Raw genomic sequence first — 25,234 nt, 5'->3', positions numbered from 1 at the left:
TTTTCTGATTTGAATAGAACCTAGAGTCCCACACCTAATCAATCTTTAATAGGGAAAACAAATCCTAAATGAATGCAAATGATTCTTACTACAGAAAAGCTTTGCCGTGCAATCTTGGTCAATCAGGCTCCTCATTTAACGCAGACTCCAACCTTTGCAAGTTACACAAAAATCCTAAGACTAGGAATAATCAACTTACAGACTCTTTACATTTGCTAGGAAATAGCCAAACTTAAATACACTTTCAATCTCCCCCTTTGGCATTTCCTAGACAAAATCCCCAATAAAAAATAACAACCGTGCCAGAGAACTTCATTTATCTGCACATGCATGAATTACCGGAGAAGCACAAAAGATAGTATTCTCCCCCTGAATCTAACAACCAATAACTACTCCCCCTTTTTGTCAAGGGAAATCCAAATATAGACGAAAATAACCAAGCAAGAGAGATCAAATGCAGCGGATCAGAAATCACATAGCGAAGGTATGCCATGCCAAGAAATAGTAGTTCAAATTGCCAGTAAGTAGATAAAGAGAGAGATATGCATGAGATAAAAAAATAGAATGCCAATCCCAAAGTGCAGTACTAGTTCCTCTTAGGCACAGCATACAGGATAATCCATTTAGTTTAACTAAAACCATAGGAGATAAGATGAAATTTAAGAACTAGAAAACCAAGGACAGAGTATGGGAATTTAAAACAACTTGTGTGAGGAAGTGTAAGTGTGTCTCAAGAGTGTGGGATTAAGGAACCATAGTCAACACCCCTTACAAACCAAAAGAGCCCATACAAACCAACTGTTTTGTCCAAACTCTAAGCATATTGTAAATTTCTCTTTAAGCAATGAAATGAGAGTACCAAACTAAGAATTGACACAGATGCTATCAGTTGTCACAACGTTTAGACGTTTGCATATCCTCGTTGTGTGCCTTGCATCGTTTATTTGAGACACGTTATTGCTAGCGGTTGTCACAACGGTGAGACGTTTACATATCTTCGTTGTGTGCCTTGCATAATTTATTTGAGACACATTATTTCTAGTGGTTGTCACAACGGTGAGACGTTTACATATCTTCGTTGTGTGCCTGGCAACTTTGAACTTGCTACTGCATGCACTCACTTCATTTTTTTTTTTCCAGTGCTTATAGTCAACCAAAGTGGGGACAAAAAAACTTGCGTAAGTGCCCCACTAATCAGAAAGGTATGATTGAACATGAATTCGGACCCCCACAAACACTTGAGATAGTGAGAAATTGAAACAAACAAAATAGGAAAGAGCAATGTCAGGTTCTCGATAGACAAAATACCACCTTATATCTAATGGAGCAGTGAAACCATAATAGTAATCCAATCTGAGATCAAAAGAATCGTAGCAGCACAGAGGGATTAAAAAAAATATATATATATATAGAAAGACACATATGCAGACGAAAGACATGCATTACTGGCAATTTGAAAACTACACAGTTAGGCAATGGCGCACACACCAATGGATTGTCTGAGATGTTCATATTGATTATTATCCAGTGGTTTTGTGAAGATATCAGCAAGTTGTTTATCAGTGGGAATATATCCCAATGCAAGAAGATCATCTTCTACAAGATCACGAATAAAATGATGCCTTATATCAATGTGTTTTGTGCGAGAGTGCTCAACAGGATTCTTTGAGATATTAATGGCACTTTGGTTATCGCAAAAAATTATCAACTTACCTTGCACTATACCATAGTCACACAACATCTACTTCATCCATAACAGTTGTGTGCAGCAGCTTCCAGCAGCTATGTATTCAGCCTCGGCGGTGGAGAGTGAGACACAATTTTGTTTCTTACTATGCCACGCGACTAAGTTGTTTCCCAGATAAAAACAACTGCCGGAAGTGCTTTTTCTATCATCTATATTACCAGCCCAATCTGCATCCGAAAATCCTGCAATTTCCACATTTGAGTCAAATGAGTAATGAATTCCAAAGCTTAAAGTGCCACTTACATATCGTATGATTCTTTTAACAACAGTCAAATGTGATTGTTTAGGACATGATTGAAATCGAGCACAAACACCAACACTAAAGGAGATGTTGGGACTATTAGCAGTAAGGTATAGTAGACTCCCTGTCATGCTTCTATACAACGTTTGATCAATTGGTTCTCCAGTAGGATCTTTGTGAAGCTTCTCTGTGGTGCTCATAGGATTTCTTACTGGTTTGGCACTTTCCAAACCAAACTTAGCAACAAGATCCTTTGCATATTTTGTTTGGGAGAGAAACATGCCATCTTTAAGTTGTTGGACCTGCAAACCAAGAAAGTAATTCAACTCTCCACACATACTCATTTCAAATTCATTACTCATAATATTAGTAAATTCAGAAACTAGAAAATTGGAGGTAGAACCAAACACAATATCATCCACATAAACTTGAGCAACAACTAAATCACTTTTAACCTGTTTGACAAACAGAGTTTTGTCAATTGTTCCTCTAGTGTAACCATTTTGAAGCAGATACGATGACAACCTCTCATACCAAGTCCGGGGTGCCTGTTTCAAACCATACAATGCTTTTTTCAGTCGGTAAACATGATTAGGATGAAAATGATCTTTGAATCCAGCTGGCTGTTCCACATAAACTTCTTCCTGCAACACCCCATTCAGAAACGCACTTTTGACATCCATCTGGTACAACTTGATCCTGAGATGGCATGCTATTGCTTGCAGTAATCTTACTGATTCCAATCTTGCTACGGGAGCAAAAGTTTCATCAAAGTCAAGACCTTCCACTTGAGTGTATCCTTGAGCAACCAATCTAGCTTTATTGCGAATTACATTCCCTTTCTCATCTGTCTTGTTTCTAAAAATCCACTTGGTACCGATAACATTTGCATCCTTGGGCCGTGGAACCAAGTACCAAACATCATTCCTTTCGAACTGGTTTAACTCTTCTTGAATGGCTAAGATCCAATCATTGTCAACTATGGCTTCTTTGAGATTTTTTGGCTCAATTTGAGAGACATAACACAAGTAGCTTATTTCTTCAACATCTTGACTTCGAGTTCTCATTTTATCATTGAGCTTCCCAATGATGTTTTCAGGCTTGTGATCTCTTTTTACTTGCTTAGCTCCAATTTTAAGTGTTTGAGATGATGTGTCATGAATGTCTTCTGAGTTTGGGATACTTGAAGCATCATTCACTGCAGTAGCTTGATCACTTCTACTTTCTGTTTGCATTTCAGTAAGATCATCATCATCCTTTATCTGCTTGACCTGCTCCAAATTAGAATCATTAATCACAACATTTATGGACTCCATTACAGCCTTAGTTCGAGTGTTATAGACCCTATAAGCCTTGCTAGTTAGAAAGTAACCAAGAAAAATACCAATGTCACTCCGTGAGTCAAATTTAGCTAGATGTTCCCTATCTTTGTATATGTAACATGTACTCCCAAAGACTCTCAAATGACTCACATTAGGCTTTTTCCCTTTCCAAAGTTCATAAGGAGTTGCTTTTGACTTTGGTCTTAAATACACTCTGTTAGCAGTATAGCAAGCAGAACATATTGCCTCAGCCCAAAAATCATTTGCCAAATTTGCAGAATTAAGCATCACTCTACTCATGTCAAGCAAGACTCTATTTTTCCTTTCAACCACCCCATTTTGTTGAGGTGTAATAGGAGCAGAAAATTCATGTGTAATGCCATGTTCATCACAAAATTCAGAAAAGAAGTGATTCTCAAATTCTGTCCCATGATCCGTCCTTAGTCTAATGATGTTATCATGTTTTTCATTCTGAATTTTCATGCACAAAACAGAGAAAGATTTAAATGCTTCAGATTTATCATGCAAGAAAGTAACCCAAGTAAAGCGAGTGAAATCATCCATACGAACTAGTATATACTTTTTACCTCCCAAACTTAGAGTTTGCATTGGACCAACCAAGTCCATATGCATAAGTTCCAATGGTTTTGATGTGGATAAGAAGTTGGTGGGACTGTGTGAGCTTTTGGTCTGCTTTCCTATTTGACAATCACCACAGACTCCTTCCTGTTTTCCACTTAATGTGGGCAGGCCCCTTACATATTCTTTCTTCGAAATTTTGATTAGATCTCTAAAATTCATGTGTCCTAATCTTCGATGCCATAGATTAGTGATATTGTTTTCAACCCTGTAGCAAACATTCAAACCATTAGCCATAGCACAATAGAAATTATCATCAGACCTTGGTCCACAAATGACTTTTTCACCAGTTTTTGTACTCACTATGCATTCAATTTCATCAAATATAACCTTACCAAAATCATCACATAGTTGACTAATACTCATAAGGTTTGCAGTAAGGTTTTCAACAAGTAAAACATTATGCAAAGCAGGTAAACCAGGAGCTTTAACTGTACCTTCACCTGAGACCTTGGCTTTCTTACCATCACCAAAGGTCACCGTGCCTCTTACCTTTTTATCTGAATATGAATGAAACCAACGTTTATCACCAGTCATATGCCTCGAACAACCACTGTCAAAGTACCACTTGTTAGAATTGAAAGAATCCAAGGCAGTAAAGGCAACAAAACATTTGAAATTATTAGACTCAATTGAAGAATGAGCCAATAAGCAGCACTGTGATTCATTCACTTATTTAGTCCTTTTCTTTTCTCTCCACACAAGTTTCATCTTAGGCAAATATGAATTTGGAATATGAACGAGTTTAGACAACCTATTCACTTCTCTCAAGAGATTTGAGAGATGAGTACGTGCTGCACCAACAGAAAACTTATCAGAATGATTCAAGTATTTTTTGTCACAAAAAGGTCGAATATGACCTACCTCACCGCAAGCATGACAAGTAAGAACACAAGTCTTAGGTGTAGCACACATACCTGAAGCTTTCACAAATTTTGTTCCCGAAGAACTATCAGTGGAACCATCAAAACCCAACCCAGTTTTATCTCCACTGGATTTTCCAATACTGAGCATTTTGTCAATCTTTTCCGCACCAATGGTTAACCTTATGATTTTTTCTTTAGAAGCCTCAAGTTGTGAAGTCAATGACTTGTTTTCTTTCTCAAGTTCAGCCAACCGAGATTGAAACACAGTTTCAATCCTATTTTTCTCAGTTTCCAGATTTTTCAATTTTTCTTTCATATCAGAACTATGCTTTCTAATTTTGACAGAGACATGATAAAGTTCATTATATTTTTGAAGTATTTCATCAGCATCAAGCTCCTGGCTATCAGATTCCTCGAGATCATCGATATTTGCAAATCCCACAAATGCAACTATCTCACTTTCCGAATCTGAATCAGATTCACTGTCACTCCAAGTACTCTTCATGGCTTTGTTTTTTTTTTCAGATTTTAATTTCTTCAAGGTGTTAGCACATTCTTTTGCTTCATGTCCAAAACCCTGACATTCATAGCATTTTCGACCCTCAATTTGTTTAATAAGTCTGGAACCTTTTTCAAAATTAAAATTGTTTGACTTAAAGGGTTTAGATCCTGAACTTGTTCCTTTTCCCTTAAAACTTTTACTCTTGAGAAATTTTTGAAACTGTCTAGTGATTAGAGCAAATTCCTCATCACCAATTTCCTCACTTTCTTCACATTCTTCTTTTACAGCTTTTAGAGCAATGTTTTTACTCCTTTTCACAGTGGGTAGCTCCATTTCATAGGTTTTCAAGGACCCAACTAATTCTGCAATTTTCATTGTGTTTAAGTCTCTAACTTCTTCAATTGCAGTTTTCTTGGGTTGAAACCTAGAAGGTAGTGATCTAAGAACCTTTTTGACAACTCTAGATTCAGGAATTTTATCCCCAAGATTAGCACAAGCATTGACAATACTATTTAACTTAGCATAGAAATCAGAAAAGGTTTCATCTTCTTCCATTCTAATAATCTCAAATTGAGTGACATACCTTTGAAGCTTTGACTCTTTAACAGCATTTGTTCCTTCATATGTGACCTGCAAGATATCCCAAGCCTCTTTGGAGGTCTCACAATTTGAAATATTAGAAAACTGATCAGGAGATAGGGCAGTAAATAGAGCATTTAACCCCTTCTGATTATTCATGGAGTGAGTTTGATCAGCCAATGTCCATTCTTCATGAGGTTTAAGAACAATTTCCTCAGCGACAACATCACTATCTGCCTTACCTTCTTCAGAGATTTTCTTTGATTTGTGTATTATAGTTTTGGTTGGAGGAGAGTAACCAAAAACTACCGTGTTCCAGACACAAGCATTTAGTGACCAAAGAAACGCCTTCATCTTTGCTTTCCAAGCGTCATAGTTCTCACCATCAAAGTATGGTGGATGTGAGATTGATCCAGCTGCTCGATCCATCACAGTAGTCCCTAGGATCACTCTAAATAATTTTAGAGAACTGCTCTGGTGCCAATTGTAATTGCAAACCTAGATGGATCAATGTTAAACAGCAATATGCAGGATTGAAATATAATTCAATCCTGGTTCTTCACACCAAAAAATTAAATCACACCAAAATGAGAAAATAAACAAAGACGGAGTATTTGTACGAAATCTCGCACGAGGAAAAAAACCCTCCACACAGGAGAGAAAAACCTCAAGGCACACAGCCAATTTCACTAAGAAAAACGCAAGGACTTATACAAGACTCAATTGATACTTTCTTACACCATAACATAAGCTTGATCAAGTACTCTTGTCTTGTCGAACACGTCCTCTTCACCTTCTCTTGGATGAACACCGATTCACGTAGGTTGATGATCTTCCTCACAAGTGAAGCTTACACAAAGTTCCATGATGAATGAATGAATGATATGTTATGCTCTCAGATTATCACCTAGATAAAACTAAGAACCTAACGACCTTTAGTTTCTCCCCCTTGACCTTATAAAACAATCTCCCAATTTGATTAGCGTGCAAAAAAGGTCTTCCTTTCCACCAGCGCAACCCTTTATATACTAGGTTACAATTAACCCTAATAAACAAATAGATTGGCCCTATTTAAACCTCTTCCTTATTTAAGACTCTTTTCTGATTTGAATAGAACCCTAGAGTCCCACACCCAATCAATCTTTAATAGGGAAAACAAATCCTAAATGAATGCAAATGATTCTTACTAGAGAAAAGCTATGCCGTGCAATCTTGGTCAATCAGGCTCCTCATTTAACGCAGACTCCAACCTTTGCAAGTTACACAAAAATCCTAAGACTAGGAATAATCAACTTACAGACTCTTTACATTTGCTAGGAAATAGCCAAACTTAAATACACTTTCATTAACTAACCTAACCCATTAACTACCATAAGAAAATATCAAGAATTTGGGGCAATAAGTCAATTTTAAGTGAGCTCTTTCCACATTGTCAGTAAATAGATTGTTTGGATTTTCTATACCAAACATGTGATACTTCAAATTTTTTAACTTTTAATATTTAAGAAGTCCGAAATACCACAGAATTTTGGTTAATAGAAACCATATACATTCTGCGAAAGCAATTAAAACTCAGTCCAGAATCCAACTCACTTGTACCACAGGTGTGACTCGCAAGATTGAGAAAGGTCACAAAAAGCTTTAAAGAAAAAAGAAAAGTAATCTAACTTATTTCATATGAAAAGAAATTAAATCAGAAGGGAAAAAGAAAGGAAAAAAGAAACACTCACACAACCAAATTCCAGTACAATTATATTGGAGAGATAAGTTGTCCAAGTAGAAATTTTGGAAACCACATTTCATTGGGCTAAAAAGTTATAACTATTGTTTTTTAAGAATAACAGGTAATTGACGTGAGTTAGATCAGTTAGTTTTCTGAACTCACGGTCGAATCTCACTTTACATAGATACAAAAAAATAGTAACTCGTTTTGTAAAAAAAAAAAAAAGTTCCAATACTTCCAAATCCAAGATTATTACTTTCAAATTGTTAAACTAAATAACCCAACCTAAAAATAGAGCAAGGAAAACAGCGAAAAAAAACAGAGCAAGAAAAACAGAGATGTGGCCTTTACTAACCTACGGTAGGAAACAGGGACGATCCCAGCTCTGCACTCGGCAATCTTGAGGAACATTGGCATGGCGAGGTCGAAGTGGGGCCTAGGAGGGTTGCATCATCCGCCATTGTCGCTTGGTTGGGCAAAATTGGGAGGGCAAAAGTTAGTGGCAATGATGAAAATAGATCGACTTCCATAGTGGCACCATCTGGGGTCGTCTGTACACTTGAGCTCAAAGCAGGCTCCGCAGCTGGGGCCATTGTTGAACTCCGTGCCGCCGTGTTAACTTCGTACCCTTGGCTGTATAGATTTCCGTATCCACAAGCCCCACCTGAAAAATTCAAGTGTTTTAGTTAATTAATTGATAATTAAGCTTAATTAAGTTCTTGGTTTTAGATCTTTGATGGGTTTTGTTGGATTTTGCTACAGTATCTCAACCCAATCATGCAACTTACATGCAAAAATCATAATGCATGCAGCACATGATTATGATACTGACAAAATGACATTCTTAGTGCATGAAAGTTTCTCTGCTTTAAAGGAATGTGGCATTATTGTGTACATTAAGAAAAATGAAAAGTTGGGGCAAATGGTGAAGAGTTTGAAGGGGAAATGTAGGGTTTTGATGACGTACCTATGGTTCCGAAGGTGTCGGAGTCACCGTAGAAGGTGGCATGAGCGCCTTGCCATGCACCACCAGTGTAAACTCCTGGGATTCTTGCTTCAGCCACCCACATAAGTGAGATGATTAGAGAAGCAATGCAAGTAGAAACGCTCACCACACCCATTTTCTTCTTCTTCTAAATTTTCCCAGAAACAAACAGAAAATAGAGAGAGAGAGAGAGAGAGAGAGAGAGAGAGTGTGTGTGTGTGTGTGTGTGTGTGTGTGTGTGTGTGTGTGTGTGTGTGTGTCAGTCAGTGACGTACTGATAGGGTGAGGAGTTAGAAGGAGGGGTGGTGGATTACTTATGGAGTTTTTTTTGGAGATCAGGATATAGCATTATCCGGGCAAAAATGCCAAAGTTTACAAGAAGGCCTACACAGAGGCAAACAACCAACTACATATACTAGAAAAAGGTAGTGCAAGGAGGTTACAGGAGACCAAGACACTGCACCTAATGGTAAAGCGTCCCTCCTCACACTACAAAATACAATTCGTGGGGGCAAGGAAGGCCATCATTACACAAAACATGAACAAGAGAAGATGGGGGTCTATCGACCCAAATATGATCACATACTTCTCTACAACACCGCGAAGCCAAAAGGTCTACTGCCGAGTTGGTCGATCTTGGAACCCAAAACCAGCTGCAATCTTGAAACCCCCCTCCCGAAATTGTTGCATTTCACAATAATAAGAAAAGCTTCCCAACTGCCCTTCCTTGCCAAATCCTTTAGACAAGAAATTGATTCCAAGGAGTCAGACTCAACCATTATTGAATTCCAACCCCTACTAATCCCCAATTTACATCCATGCATAATAGCCATCGCCCCTACCATTCCAACGCTAGTTGCCTTCACGCTATACCCGCATGCTGCCAAGAACTTGCCCTCATCATCCCGTGCCACCACTCTCGTAAACCCCAACCCATCCCTTGCAACCCAGTTAGCATCCACATTTATCTTTATGAATCCCATACTCGGTGGAGACCATCTAACACCAATATTTGTTTCCTAATAACTGGGTACAAGTGTAGTGGGCGAAAATGATTTGGCCTCCTTGAAGGTTAAAGCAAAATGGGAGATAGCAGCAATAACCTGTGTTGGGTATATTTGTTGTTGGTTTAACTGAAAATTACACCTTGATTTCCATATATGCAAGCATGTAAAGGCAATATATGAAAGCATATTATTCCTCACCTCATTCGAACCATTGGCTGACTCATGCATTTGTAGCAGCCAGTTTGCCCAGCTTGAAATCTCCATCCCATTCATCCTTAAATTTAACCTTCCCCCAAACCAAACCGCTTCCACCCACGGGCATTCAAGGAAAAGGTGTTCGATTGACTCTTTCTGAGACTCACAGATAGGGCACAAAGGAGATAAGGACGAACGTCTTTGGTATAAATTAGCCATTGTTGCAAGCGTAATATGAAGGGTCTTCCACATGAAGCATCTGAGCTTTGGTGGAACCTCCAACTGCCAAACACGCTTCCACAGTGTTCCTGGAATGGTAGCTGACATGTGAAGGTTGAGGCTCCATTGTGATTGGATTCATGTATGAGCCCAATGATATCCAGATTTAACCGAAAGCATCCCTTTCTTTTCAAAAGGCCACACTAGCATATCCCTTAAAGTCGGTTCTCCGATGTGAGTCTCCAAGATTGCATCGAACTCCTCCTCCACCATAAATGGTTTCAAAAAATCAATATCCCATTCCCCGTTCAACAGGCAAATTAACGAGCTAACCATTAGGTTCTTTGAAACCTGCACCGTGCCCAAGGGGGAGGGTTTGCCCAAGGGAATAGCTGAGAGCCATCTATCAATCTAGACCCTCACATTATTACCATTCATAATCTACCAGTGTGCACCCCCACTTAGAATATTTCTTCCAACTAAAAGGCATGACCAAGCCCAAGAAACTCTCCCACCCCTCTTTGCATCGAAGAAATAGCAATTAGGAAAGTACCAGGCATTAAGCACCAACGCCCACAAGGAATTCGGCTCCATTATCATATGCCAACACTGCTTTGCCAGAAGGGCATCGTTGAACATCTCAAAGCTCCTTAATCCTTAGCCTTCTTCCTTCTTTGACCGACCCAATTTCTCTCGTGATACCCAATGAATTCGATGCTCCCCATCCTTCTGTCCCCACAAGAATTTCGAAATCATGGCATCCAATTCATTGCATAGTGACGTGGGAAACTTAAAAAGGTTCATTGGGTATGCAGGAATTGGTTGCACCACTGCCTTTATGAGGACCTCATGCCCCGCTTATGAGAGAGTTGATTTCTTCCAACCCTGAAGCTTTCCCAATAACATTCCTTTAACATAGGCAAGCCCACATTTCTTCGATCGGCCCCAGATAGCAGGTACTCCCAAGTATAAGCCCGGATCCCTGACTCTTACCATACCGAGAATATCTGCCAACTATTGAGATAATGTCTCAGGCACATTGGCACTGAAGAAGACACTTGACTTCGACTTATTGACTTGTTGCCCCAAAGCCAAACAATAGTCATCAATCACCTTAATTAAGTGCCGGCAATTCTCCTTCTCTGCCTTTAGGAAGCTAAGTGTATCATCTGCAAAAAGTATGTGGGATATAGTCGGGTCCGAGGGGCTCATTTGTACTCCTTTGATCCAGTTCCACTCACATTCCTTCTGAATAAGAAGTGACAGAACTTCACTAACCAAAAGGAAAAGATAAGGGGATAAAGGGTCTCTCTGCCTAAACCCACGTGAAGGAGCAAATTTGGGTCCAGGTTGTCCATTTAGGAGGATAGCAAAATTCACTGAAGATATGCAACCAAAGATCAAGCTTCTCCACCTACTATCGAACCCCATTTTCTCCGTCACAGCCAATAAGAAATCCCACTCAACCCTATCATCAGCCTTGTGCATATCCAATTTGAGAAGTCATTAGGGGGCATATTTTGGAATTTGCTAATTAACTCATTATCCATGGAAAAATTGTCCTCCTGTGTGAACTAAAAATTAAGTATTCAATTCAGTTCCCATTCTCAATCTTTAGCGCATGCATGTCACCCGCCAATCTGGTTGGTTTGCACAGATAAGTGTGGAACCTTCCTATATTATTCTCCCATTTCCTAATTGGTGGGAGGTTTAGTATTACACTCAATTCTTTCTATATTGACGAACAAAAATTAAAAAAGTGCGTGAAAAATAAAAATGAATGTAAAAAGCATTAATTTATAATTTAAATTTTCTCTTTTGTTTTTCCGAAATTTTTTTAGGGTTGTTCGATTTTCTTTCTTCCACACCTAAAACTCATTTTGCTTTGGCACATTCTCACCAGTGCACATGATCCCAGTTTGATGAGAAAATACTCATTTAAACACAAAAGGAAGTAAATATACCACCAAATAGAAAATACTCATATAAACACGGTTTGATTCTTTCTTTGAAAGCTGTCATTTTTTTATTTTTTCAGATCCCAGTTTGATGAGAAAGTTTTGCGTATACGACTCTACTAGGAACACTGCTGCTTGACGTTTACTATGGCAGCAACAGACTCCCTGTTAAAAACTTGATTTCATATCAGGAGGAGTCAAACCTACGACCTTTGGGAACACAAGCACAAGTTCGCCATAGCCACTAGGCTACCCAATGGTGGGTGATTATCATCTTTGAATCATCTAACGTAACAAAGACTTAAGAGTCACTTAGTGCTACAATATAATGATATTTCTCTTCATTGAGATGTCTGAGGTTCAATTATCACCAAAGACAAGTTTGAATCAAATTATTGCTAATTCATTGTGAGGCTAAGCCTACCTCCTCCCCTTAGCGTAGATGATATTGTTTGTTAAAAAAAAAAATTGGTGTGGTAACTGGTAAGCAAGTATACCTCATTTGTGAGGTAATGTGAGATCACAAATGAAGACGTGGGGATAATTGGGCCAAAGGGCAATTTGGGGAAAATAGAACCTTTGAATCCTTAATTGGGTTCACAAGAAAAGTAATAGGGGTTTGTTTAGATCTGGACTCGATGGATGAGCTACTTTGAGTCATTATGAAGTTGAGGCGTGATCAGCGGCTGTGATTCGAGGACATTCTTTAAGGGGACCAGACAAAAGATTTCATGGGGTTATGCAAATACAATCCAAGCCCCACTAGCTGCATATTGCATTGCATATGAATGCGCCCAATCCTTAAGTTTTTCAAAATCCCGACTTTACTTACATTTTGTGTCATTTTCGTACCTAACTTTAATTTTTCTCTTACTTTCATACTTCTGTTAATTTTTCTATCAAAAGTTAAATTAAGTGACGATGTAGTGTTGCTCCACAAAATTTGCCACATTAATTAAGAAATTAATTAAATAATAAATTAAGGATTTTTGTTGTGGTCTGAACAAAATTAAAACTAATGAAAAAAAAGCTCTCTCCCTTTAATTGTCAACCCTATCTAACCTCATATGATCTACCGAAACCCTTATCCCCATTCATAGCATCGACGATTCCTTCTCGGAGTCCGTGACAGCTTTTCTACCCGGGTTCGTGCCCGAGAAGACCAAATCCAAGAAACGACATGACCCCAAAACCCATATTTTGGAAAGCCTATTTCAAGATTCTAGTGCAAGCCAAGGCCAGAAGCAAGTTGACCCAAAGAGGCGATTGGGTCTCGTCACTCGGGTCGTCTTTGCTGACGGAGAGTTTGCGATCGTCATCCTCCTCTAAGAACCATTTGTTTGGGTTAATATTTGAACATTGGGCTACAAGTGTGAAGAAAGCCCAAAAATGCCAACTAAAGGAGGACTCGCCTGAAGCCCAGCACCAGGTCCAAAGACAAGTTGACGTCTCCCCATTAAATGCATAGGCCATGTCTGATAGGAAACTCAACTCACCATCTTTACAGCTTCCAAGATGATTTTGTTGAATGTTGAAGGTCTTGAGGTTATGAATCTTTAAAAATTTGGAATCTATCAATGTGAATATTCAACAATTTCGTGGCACGAACTAGATTTTAATCGATGTGAATATTACACAAAAATACCAAGTACAAGAAGTAGTAATACACTCTTCACACAATGAACCTCATTGGTGATTATTTACATTGCAAACTTCCACATCTACTGTGGTAACATAAAAGCTAGACTTCACAGGCAGTACACGAAATTTCTCTATCACAAAAGCACATAAAAAAGAGTTTCTATCCAAGAAAAGTATTCCTAATGGAATGAAGTTCAGATGCAGCATCATTGATATTCTTTAGTCGATCTGTTGCGGATTCAGCAGAACAAGCAATTCCAATTCTAAATATTGAACTCAAGCACACCTCAACTTTATGAATTCTCGCACTGCATTGATTGGGATTCTCGTTCGTGCCTCCTTGAAGAAGTGGTGCGTCTGCAATCTCAATAACTCGCCCGGGGAGAGCCATCTTGACAAAATTATGAAGGTTCAAGCTATCACCAAACATGTTGTCTGTGGGTCTCTTCCCTGTAAACATCTCCAACAAGAGAATGCCAAAGCTGTAGACATCACCATTCGTTGACACCTCACCCCCCATGCCATACTCTACAATTCGAACATCAAATTTGTGTATAAATAGTTCAGTTTGAATTTTGTAAATTAAATACTCCAAAATAAAAAAGGAAATGTAATGAAGTATATATCTAACATATATATATACCTGGAGCTACATAACCAACCGTTCCTCTTATTCCAACGAAACTTGTCTGACTTTGAATTGTTGAAACATTACTCGTTACTTGTGAGAGAAACCTTGCTAATCCAAAGTCAGAAACATGGCCAGTCAATTCATTGTCCAAGAGAATGTTGCTTGGCTTGAGATCACAATGAACTATTGGCGTTTCACAATGATTATGAAGATAATCCAGTGCACAAGAAAAACCAATGGCAATTTCTAGCCTCTGAAGAAGACTTAAATTCTTGGGTACATGATCTCTTAACTCTTCAGATCCAGTAGGTGGATGCAGCCACTCCTCTAAGCTCCCGTTGTCCATGAACTCATAAACTAGAGCCTTGAAATCATTACCATGAAAATCAACACTTGAACACACAGTTATAATCTTGACGAGATTTCGATGCCTCATATTTCTCAAAGCTTCACATTCGGCTATGAAACTCCTCGAAGCTCCAAGGCGTAACAAGTTAAACACCTTCACGGCAACAAGTTGAGCTTTATCATCATCATCAAGAACTCCCTTGTACACAGACCCAAAACTACCAGCACCAATTAAATTAGCCTCTGAGAACCCGTCAGTAGCTTTGAGTAGAGTAGCATATGACACTTGCAAAATAGTGTTCCCCAAAGTGCTCAATGAAATTTCTTTCCTTTTCTTCCTCGACAAACAAAGAAAGAAATAGGAGAACAGCATGGCTATTCCTAGAAGAGTAAGTCCAAATACTAAAGGGAGTATTTGTTTCAAGCTACGAGACAATCTTCGTTTCTTGGTCTCTTTAGACTTGCACTTGGGAAGCTTTAAATTAGCAACAGGGCTGCACAGATTAGTGTTGCCAACAACTGAGATAGCTCTCGCATTTTTGAAAACACCTCCAGTTGGTACCACTCCCCAAAATTGATTGAATGATAAGTTCAGATTGTTCAGGATTCTAAAGCCTTCTAAAAATTTTGGAATTTCACCTGATAAATTATTGCGAGAAAGGTCTAGATCTTGAATCCCTCTCACTGAACTCATAGACAAAGGAATGGACCCGTTGAAGAAGTTTCCTTGCAAATGCAGGACTTCTAAACTCTCACAACCACCAAGGCTACTGGGGAGTTCTCCAGATAACATGTTATCAGAAACGTCCAGTTCACTTAGACTGAAAAAATTCCCAACCTCCGAGGGAAGGGAACCTGTGAAGAGGTTATTAGACAAGTCCAAATAAATCGATAAGGAGGGTAGTCTAAAAACTTGTTTGGGTATTGTGCCATTAAGAAGGTTATAAGAAAGATTTAACGATTGCAACCCATGGCATTCCCCCAGACCTGAAGGAATGTTGCCCTCAAGATAATTTCCATCCAACGCAAGATGGAATAACTTGGTTAAATTTCTTAAGGAAAACGGGATATTTCCTGATAATTTGTTATTGGAAATATATAATATTCCAAGGTTTGAAAGCTTACCCATGTCAGAGGGGATGTTACCTGTGAAGCTATTATTCCCCCAACGCAACGATTCCAAGCTCACCAGATTCCCTATCCCAGATGGGATGCTTCCATATAGATGGTTATCGTCAACCCAAAACAACTCAAGTTTGGCAGAGAGATTGGATATTGACATGGGCAATGTCCCTCCAAAATTGTTGGTGTTAATGATCAAACTTTGTAACTGGGTGGCATTGGTCAAGTCCGAGAGAAAACTTAAGTCACCATCTTTACCGCTTCCAATATTATTAAATTGAACGTTGAGATGCCGGAGGTTGTGAAGCTTTTGGAGATTCGGTACCGGTCCGATTAGGTTGTTACTCCCAACGTCAAGTTTCCACACACTTGTGACATTGGATATTGAGGCAGGTATGGACCCAGTAAGTTGGTTTGAGGCGACGCTGAAGAATCTGAGATTAGGAAGATTTTTGCCAATTTCTGATGGAATACTCCCTTGAATTTGGTTAAGTGCCATGAAAAATGTAACAAGAGAAGAGAGGTTATAAATGGAGGACGGGATGCTACCAGACAACTGATTTAACCCCAATACCAAGACGGTTAATTTTTTCAATTGGCCAAGAGAACTGGGGATGTTTCCCATCAAGTTATTACCAGCAAGACCTAGCACCTGGAGAGACGAAAGGTTCCCTAAGGAAGGAGGGATATGTCCCGTTACATTATTATATTCTAATGGAAATTTTTGCAGTTTCGAGAGCAATCCAATTTCTGAAGGAATTTTACCCACCAACTTGTTGTAAGTGAAATTCACAAAGATAAGGTTGAAGCAATATGATATATTGTGTGGAATACTGCCACTAAACGAGTTAACATCTAATCGCAATACCTGCAACCTACGCAAATTCCCAATTTGTGAAGGAATTTCATGACTGAAGCTGTTATTTCGCAGCCACAGCTCCCTTAGAAAACTTAGATTTCCAATGTTTGGGGATAATTTGCCTACCAGATTTTGAGATTGCAGGTCCAGGTTAGTGACCCTTTGGCGATGTCGCCGACTGCACGTCACACCATGCCACATGCAAAAGTGCGTGGAATCGTTCCAGGAGCTCATCACGTTGTAATTATGGAGATCTTGCTTTATTTGAGCTTTGATGGCAAGCAGCGCCAGCCTATCCGTCGCATTCCCTCCGAGTCCTGATTGCAGGGAGCTCCAACAGCAATCGAACACTGCACTGAAAAGCAAGTATATTAAGATCAATTTCACAACCAAAACCCCCATTCCTGATCTGGTTAACTATATAAGTAGAGAGAGAAGCAGAAAGAAATAGAGAGATGGGTGTTGAGTTGCGAATTTGGTGAGTTCCAATTGTTACATGATAAGGAAATTTATAGAAGGATAGGATCATAGGAGGAACTCACACCACAGTTTCTGCTTCTTGAAGATTCAAATATGAGTAGGAATAAGTCCAAGTAAATGACAACCACTTTGGCTTGTTTTTTTAGACGACTTCACTACTGGGAACTTTACCCCACAGCTTACTTCCACTACTGGGAACTGTTGTTTGGCACTTTCGGTGAACGCCAAGGACTAAGACCATTAAAGCCCCGTGATTGCAGAAGCTAACTGGAAACATTTGGCAAACACCTATTGTCTGGCACTTTCGGTACGCCAAGGACGAAGACCATTAAAGCACCTTGATTCCAGAAGCTGACTGGAAACATTTGGCAACCATCCAAAATGAAAAAACAAATACATGGAACCCTCTATTTTGGTCACATCAAACATCATGCTGGTGTCACTTAATATGAAAGTTACCTTGCTAGACGACCCTAGCTATGAATGAAAATTTTGAAGTCTCTACTTTTTTTGAGGGGCTGGACTGTGAGATTGCTGATTTTCTCATAGTTCCCCTAAGGTACCATTGCAAGAAAGCTTGTTGTGGATGCAACCTTTCTAAAAATTGTATCATTTACTAGTGAGATCAAGCTTTCTTAATTTTTAACTTCATGGGGGCTCAAGTCTCTAGCAAGAGAATTCCACCACTGTAGACATATCCAGTTATTAACGCCTCACTTTACAGTCCAGAAACCAAAGTAATTCATAATTGTTTTGTCGTCTACTTGTTATCCAATAAATAAATGAACTATGTTTTTCAGTTACATACTGAAATTTTGACAATGGTAATTTAATGGTTAAACGATTTTTTATTTAGTTGATTTTTTTTCAAAGTTGGTCTCCAGAGGATGAACTAGAAAGTATACATGTCCGATCATCTTGCAACATCGCAGAATGAGAGAGAACCGAAAAGGTAGAGCACAAAGGTCCGATTGAGAGGATCCATAACATCCCACATTCAACAAACTTAGGTATGGTGAGTAAATTGCGTGTTTGAGTAGTTTTACATGGCAAGTAATATGGGTTTCAACTGTTATGAATAGTAGAAAAGAGGTACAAAGGCAGTAAAAGAATGAAAAGAATAATGACAATGAGAACCATTGCTTGGTGAATGCACAAGACTATTTCACCCATCAAAAAACAAAAGAAAGAGAAAGAATACTTACTACAAGAATGAAGCATATCAATCAACATTCTATCAAATCTGAAATCTGTACATGTATGGTCAACTGCAAAGCTCAGCATATAGCTGCTGAGTCCACGAGGGGCTGGGATCCGACAATGAATATGTTCCATTTCTACCATTGCTTACGCACGTTAAGTTCAGCTGATTCCCTATCTGGCTCGACTGCAAGATTGGTGCATATATGCATATAAAGAACAATATGTCAGTACAAAACCAATTTATAGTACTAACAAAATACGTTGCAGAAGCAATTTCCTGACACAGAATTTCGCGAGTCATTTCTTAAATTACATTTCTTTAAGGCATTAGACTAAACAGCATGCCAAACTAGAACGACTGAATGCAACCATGATCATATTAATAAGCAAGCACTTCTGTCAATCAAATATTAAGGTGGAAGTTAATATGCGCAGAAAAGTACAGCACATTATCAGACAATAAATATTTTGTGACTTACAATTCCATTTTGATGTAGGGACACAGCTCAAGTAATGACACTAGGAACAGTGGTTGTTTAGATTGACCCCTCGAAAAAGAGTTACCAAGCCAAGAGTATACCTGTCAAAAACATGACTTCTGTCAGAAAATGCCTGCATATACTGATACTACACAAATACGAGGAAAATGAACCTTTATTTCCAATAACAAAACAACAAAGTATTGCCAACACATGCAATCCAAAACAGCAAAGTAGAAGCCGCTATCAACAAAGTGATCAATTAGTATTACAAAGAGAATAGCGATAACACAATGCCTTCTCCAAACCATTCTGATGAGAAACAAGCAGATACAGAGCATCACACATCAACTGTGGCTACCAGATTTTCATGCAGGGAGTCAATTAGGTTCATGAAGTCAAACAGTTGAATCAGACATCGAAGAGGAGCTTACCCAACAATCAATAGTATCAAACAGAGGACCCACAATACATATTGATACGTCTTGCATTTAGATTCAACTGGAGTAGTAACACGTCCAGGGGGAGCATTGTGTTGGGTAAGCCATTTAAACTGGGGGTGGATCAAAAACAAAAATCCAAGAAGAAATCCGGAGACAAATCCTCCAATATGAGCAAAGTTGTCCACATGTGGTAGAATTCCCACTGCTAAGTTATTATGATGATGAAAAGGAGAGTAAGCAATGCTGCTAACTGCAGATCGAAATCTGAAACTGTAAGATCAAAGGGTCGTGCACATACTATAAAGAGGTGCATCATTGAGTATACAGAATTTTATTTACCTTATTTACATACATTGTCCAATTTGATGTGAGCTCTGAAAGCATGCTTCCTAGTAAACCAAAAAGTGCACCAGCAGCACCAACAGAAATACCATATTGAATAAAAAGAGCTGAAAGCAAACTCCCACCAAAACCAGACATGAGATATAGGAAACCAATTCAAACTGCCGAAGAACAAATTCGAAAAACATTAGAATTTCAAACCAATTAGTTAAAACAGTTCATCAAAACAACTGTACATGATGTAGATCCGCATCAAACTATTATTTTTTCAATCTTTTCAAATAGACGGCATCTTGAAACATTTCAAAATGAGGCGCCACGTCTATATGTACAGGATATCTAAAACAACTGTTGTTCCCACAGATGTGATGGAAACTGAAATAATCTCTCAGCTTCTATTTCAAGCAATTTTATTCTGTAAAATGGAATACTATGTCTAAAACTAAAGTTTGAACCCCCATTTTCAGTGTATAAACTCTTTTCTTTGCTCACCGCTGAATAAAATGTCCTCTTGTTTCCATCAAACCAAACAACATACTGGTGTAAGTTATAATGCAACCAGCACTACATGACCACTAGGATTACAATTCAATAAACAAATGCATAGAAATCCTCTGTAGATTAATCGCAAGGTAGCTAAAGCCATCCGGAAAGTGTTTCTCTTCTAGATTTATGAAAAAAGTTTTGCACTTGGTAACTAATTTATTATTCTACAACTTATATCGTGTGCTTTATCTTTTACTACAAACATTTATGGATGTAGCCATACATGCATGATAACATACATGAAGCTAAAAATCCAGATGCATACCAAATCCAAATTCTTGCTCAGGCCAAATTCCAATGAATACAAGACTCAGCATATTGGCAAGCACATGGAAAACTCCAGCATGTAACCACATACATGAGATCAGCCGCCATCCTTGGTGTTGATGAACCACTCTCTGCGCGTCTAGAGAACCCACCTTTTCTAACCTTCAGGATGAAAACACATGAGAAACAAGTTAGATATGCAACTGAGACCTATTGACCCTTATGGGGCATGTCTATAGCTCTTATTTCCAAACAGATGACAGCTCCCTCGCCCTTGTAGTGCTACTTTTAGCAGTTATAGACTTTGGATGATGCATACTGAAATGAGCACATTAAACAGCTTAAAAGAGTGACAAACAAGTCCTTTAAGAATGCACACCCCCTCTTACCAGAGATATTAAGACAAAACAATTTCCATGATCATTCTACCATTGGCCTCACAGACCAAGGAAAGTCAAACGAAAACGAAAATTTTGAAACCAAGTCGCTAAAGAACACTAATGTAAAACTTTAACCCTATAACATACTACAGGGGACATTTTTATTAACATAGCAATTTAATCAAACCAAGTAGTTAACTACTGCACCTCTTCGAGAACCTTTCTTCTTTGCTCAAGCATTTCTGATACGCCGACATCAAATAGACATCAAGCATGGCCTGAATGTCACTAAATACCTAAAACCCTCATTACCCCTCAAGCTTCATGCAGTTCAACTATTTTCTTTACACATATCTAATATAACCAAAATTCCAAATCCACCAAGTCTCAAAATTTGTCAAAAAATTTGTAAAAACATAACTTTCACAATTACTCGTACCTAAAAAGTCTCAACCTTGATTGATCCCACTCTAATTTCACAAAAAAAAAAATAAAACCAGTCAAACTATCCAACCCTCCTCGTCATTATTTCACCAAAAACACACAAACAAAAGAAACTTACATGAAATGGGACCGCCACTGCGTCAGTTCCCCACAATCCACAACTAAAATTTTCCAAATTTCCACATGCGAGCACCCAACAAATCCCAAAACACAAATTTCAATCCAAAACTGCAAACCCCAACAATTTTAAACATAGAAACTAACAAAAGAGTGAAGCTTTATGTGGTTGAAAACGGCCCAAGAAGTGGGTTTTCCTTGAAGAGCTGAAAGGAGAGGCGATGAGATTTTCAACGGAAAGGACTCCGGATCCCTTCCACCAAATTCACAAGTTCGGATCCGGCACTTGAAATTTGATCCAATCTATTATAGTTTTTATAGTGGATCCTGGTTGTAGTCGTTGGATCAAATTTCAACAACCCGGATCTTTGAACTTGGTGAATTAAGTGAAAGGGAGCCGGAGAGGATACTTTTCCATTTTCAACCACTTTCATCACACCACGTGTCATTATCTATTAGTAATATCAGCTCAGATTTTTGTTTAAGTGTGAACTTTGTAAGTTTTTTAGATATTTTTTGTTGTAAATTTTTTTTGGATTTTTTACCATGGGATTAATCCTGACCGTTGAATTTTTCAAAATTTTAATATCAAATACGCCACAAAATGCCACGTGGCACAACATCATCTTTTAAATTTCTTTTATCGTTTGAAATGTAATGGTCCGGATCAACAAACTGTTGCAAATCCAACAGCTGTGGGGCGCCCAAATTGGAGCATTTTGGTTCACTTTGGTGCATGGGGTTAAGGTCAGCCTTCTGTTACTTGACGTCAGGCCCGTCGTTACTTATTGCCAACGGGCTACAAAGGAAGTTCAACGAGCTTCTTGGAGCCCACCAATTGCCTGCCCAATTTGGCACCAACGGACCATCATTTTTTTGGTCAAGGGCAATTTAACCCAATTGCCTGGTGGATTGGCAAGAATTATGATGAGCATAGTAGAATTTTCAGCAATGGAGTATATATACACCTAAAATAGTCAAGAAGCTGTATAGTGTCTTTTGTTTGAACTTATAATTTATACAAAAGTTTTATTCGAAATAATGTTAATTGTCAGATAATATGAAATGCAACATTGTCAAACCAACGACGGACTAGTTAATTTTAAGATCAATTTTAGAGCGACCCCTCATAAAGCTTTACTTATAGTTGTACTTTTGTTGTGGGTGGGGTTTTTGGCGAAGTCCTCCCCTATTTGGTGCAGTTCATTTAACGGGGAGCTTCATTGAATCACAATAATATGCAGGGGTACAAAATGATTGAAAGGAGTTGTCACACCTCGATCCGGACATACGTCCAGGATTAACACGTGACGTCACCAAGTATAAGTATATCTAACATACCCCGCCTTCGGGATATGTACAAAGCATAAATCAAGATTTGAATTGCGTAGTAATTTTAGTATACTTTATGGCTGCATCTAACCTCCTCGTTAGACTGCCTACGTACCGTAAAGGGATCAAGCCATTCGTAGTTTACCATTTCAATAAACTCCTATCACCACTGCAAGTCATTACTACATACATGCAATCAGAATAACTAATAGAAACGGTATACTTTCTTTGTATAGCTTGTCTAGGCATATGAGACATATATATATATATATATATATAGACATGCATATAGACATTTACACTGACATCCATTGTATAATTTAAGCAAACAACATGATACGTATAAACGTGAAATACTTAATCGAAAAGTAACCACACCAAATTGGATCTGTCAACTATTGATATCTATACCAGCCATAATAAATTGATCTTGAACTCATAAACATAGTAATGTATTCAATTAGAGAATATGTATAATGTTTGATAATCCATTAATCTTAACCAAGGAACTAGTTCTCAGGCCATAGAATAACATGAAATCCCTAAACTATAACATTCATATAATTATTCGTAACTAGTACACTAGCCCAACCATATCAACGATCCTTAACTATTATTATAGAAAAACCAAACTGTTTATTCAAGTGCCTGAAAATAAAAATGTAAATTCCTAGCAGTCTTAAGCTCTTCATCCGCTGAAATAATGAAATAAAGAACCACCAATAAATCCACAGCCCAAACAAGAGTCATATAATACTCTAATAATAGCATTGTCCAATCAAATATTCTGCATCAGCATCTGGCAATGCCATGGGAAGAATATAGAACCATTCAGTAGTTTTAGAACTCTAATTAACTGCACAAACCTAGGCTGCAACACATACAATTTCAGCAATGTTCTTTTCAGTGCATAAAGGGTAGGACAAATATGGCACACAAAATATTCCAACGTATCTGGCCTCGATTATGGAATAACATTAATGTTTATAACGCAAACCCAACCCTTAAATTTCTAAAGAGAACAGAATTGAGGTTAGGATTTCAATGTTCTTCCCTATAGCAACCAATCATGACTACCCGGTTCCGATTCAACTCCTAAACAATACAACAAGCATCATCTCAAATATGCATACAAAATATCGAATTAAAATTCGAAACCATGAATTGACCCCAAAACTAAAAGTTAAAACCTTGGGAAAATACTTACGCTAGAGGAGACCCCACGAGGGGAGAATCATTATTTTCACTTGGGTCGAGCCAGATTCCAGCGGGATTGCCCGAAATCAGAGAAAAGTCGCCGGAACACGTCAATATGTTTGGACCTCGTTTTCTTTATACAATGGTTTTCAAAGGGTGGGTATGGTAACATTGAAGACGGCCTCGCTACGAAACTATAGCTTCCGACCTCATGTGATTTCGTTATCGTATGAGGAAATTATGATGAAAATAGTTTCAAAGGGATCCCGTGAGTGAAGGAGGAAGAAGAAGAAAAGTTTCTTTCCCCCCTTCTACCCCTTTCCCTTCTTTTCGTTTCTTCCCGATCCTCCTCCACCTCTCATCATTTGTTTTCTCTTTTTTTTTATTATTATATTGGGTATTGTTATTAGCATTCTAAAAATCTCATTCTACACCTTCAAACTTTTTATATTTGGAAAGAAAAATACACTTATAAGAAATGTAGAATGAGATTTTTGAAGTGCCAATAACATTTCCCATATTTTATTCTATCATTAATATTTTAGATCTAGTGTTATTATCTTTTCCATTGCTTTAAATAAAACGATTTATATATGTTTCGTAAAATCTTTATTCTAGTTCTAATTTTTGTTATGTTTATGATCAATCGCGTTTTGCCCTAATTATATGAGGGTGGTGGTGGTTAGAATTCAATTTAACCCCATACGTTTTGGAGGTTTTCATTTAATCTTGCAAACATGCATACTTAAGCAAAATATATCCCACTAAAAATAAGTATATTTAGTTTTGTTAAGACGATATTATAAGCTATATAACTTACGAGAGAATAATTTAAACTTAAATATAAAAACGTGACAGATACATGGCTTGTGTTTAGGGTTATTTCTGTCATTTTAAGATCTTTTAACAAGTTTTTACTTTTCTTTAGTAAAATCCTTAAATTTTGTGTTAGAGAATATTCATGTGGATAGTTGTGTTCAAGTAACGCATATGCATCTACAAACTGCATCTATACGTTTTGGAGGTGCAACGGGTTGGTGATTTGTAGGTGGCCAAAATTCTTGACTAGGCATGGCATGGATATAAGGAGTACTGTAGGCTCTCACGTATGCTGCTTTCTTGTAACAAGAATGAACATTCTTGTATGGATCGTCCTCCTTTCTATAGATTGCAGCAATTCCATGAGCACAAGGAATTCCAGTGAGACCCCACCTTCTACATGTACATGTGTGTATTGCTAAATCAACCTCTTGACCCCAATATTGCACTATTAAAAGATTCACATAGATTATTTAACAAGATATCACGCTTAGATTATGTGTTCAGCAGTTGGAATAAGGTGCTTCACAGCTCGAGAAACCAAGTTCAAGTTCTTCTATCTTCAATTTCAACAATTGCACGTGCTACTTGATACATGCCA

At 38.1% G+C, this 25,234-nt stretch overlaps 2 protein-coding genes and 1 pseudogene across 3 annotated transcripts; all 3 read right to left on the bottom strand.

The window, feature by feature from the left end:
- Positions 1 to 7,472: 7,472 nt before the first annotated feature.
- LOC103941991 lies at positions 7,473 to 8,807 on the bottom strand (annotated as a pseudogene).
- Positions 8,808 to 13,582: 4,775 nt separating this feature from the next.
- On the bottom strand, positions 13,583 to 16,986 carry LOC103941985 (probable LRR receptor-like serine/threonine-protein kinase At3g47570). The gene is made up of 2 exons (XM_048564353.1): positions 14,268 to 16,986; positions 13,583 to 14,152 (listed from the first exon to the last, which is right to left on the bottom strand). The coding sequence occupies exons 1-2, from the start codon at positions 16,984 to 16,986 to the stop codon at positions 13,785 to 13,787; spliced, it is 3,087 nt and encodes a 1,028-aa protein (XP_048420310.1). The 3' UTR covers positions 13,583 to 13,784.
- Positions 16,987 to 18,364: 1,378 nt separating this feature from the next.
- Positions 18,365 to 24,175, bottom strand: LOC103940860 (RHOMBOID-like protein 2). Of its 2 annotated transcripts, XM_048564627.1 has the most exons (6): positions 23,825 to 24,175; positions 21,287 to 22,189; positions 20,343 to 20,506; positions 19,529 to 19,638; positions 18,747 to 18,847; positions 18,365 to 18,451 (listed from the first exon to the last, which is right to left on the bottom strand). In XM_048564627.1, coding segments are annotated over exons 2-6 (390 nt in total). In that variant the 5' UTR covers positions 21,289 to 22,189; positions 23,825 to 24,175; the 3' UTR covers positions 18,365 to 18,438. The 2 variants fall into 2 exon arrangements, with proteins under 2 accessions (XP_048420584.1, XP_048420585.1); XM_048564628.1 differs by lacking the exon at positions 21,287 to 22,189.
- Between the last annotated feature and the right edge of the window lie 1,059 nt (positions 24,176 to 25,234).

This window comes from the organism of the source record quoted next, unplaced genomic scaffold (assembly GCF_019419815.1).
Source record: "Pyrus x bretschneideri cultivar Hongxiangsu unplaced genomic scaffold, Pyrus_bretschneideri_v1 Contig39, whole genome shotgun sequence".
In the NCBI taxonomy this organism is placed as follows: Eukaryota; Viridiplantae; Streptophyta; class Magnoliopsida; order Rosales; family Rosaceae; genus Pyrus; species Pyrus x bretschneideri.
This window is presented reverse-complemented; position numbering and strand designations above follow the sequence as displayed.

Bases quoted from the DNA above. Each gene is read 5' to 3' on its own strand.
- LOC103941985 (XM_048564353.1), bottom strand. From the start codon at position 16,986: ATGGGGGTTTTGGTTGTGAAATTGATCTTAATATACTTGCTTTTCAGT. The intron at 14,153-14,267 runs GTATATATATAT...TTCGAATTGTAG, and splicing joins GGTTGGTTATGTAGCTCCAG to AGTATGGCATGGGGGGTGAG.
- LOC103940860 (XM_048564627.1), bottom strand. The intron at 19,639-20,342 runs GTATGCATCTGG...GTTTGCTTTCAG, and splicing joins TGAGCAAGAATTTGGATTTG to CTCTTTTTATTCAATATGGT. The intron at 18,848-19,528 runs GTAAATAAAATT...TGTTTTTGACAG, and splicing joins GGACAATGTATGTAAATAAG to GTATACTCTTGGCTTGGTAA.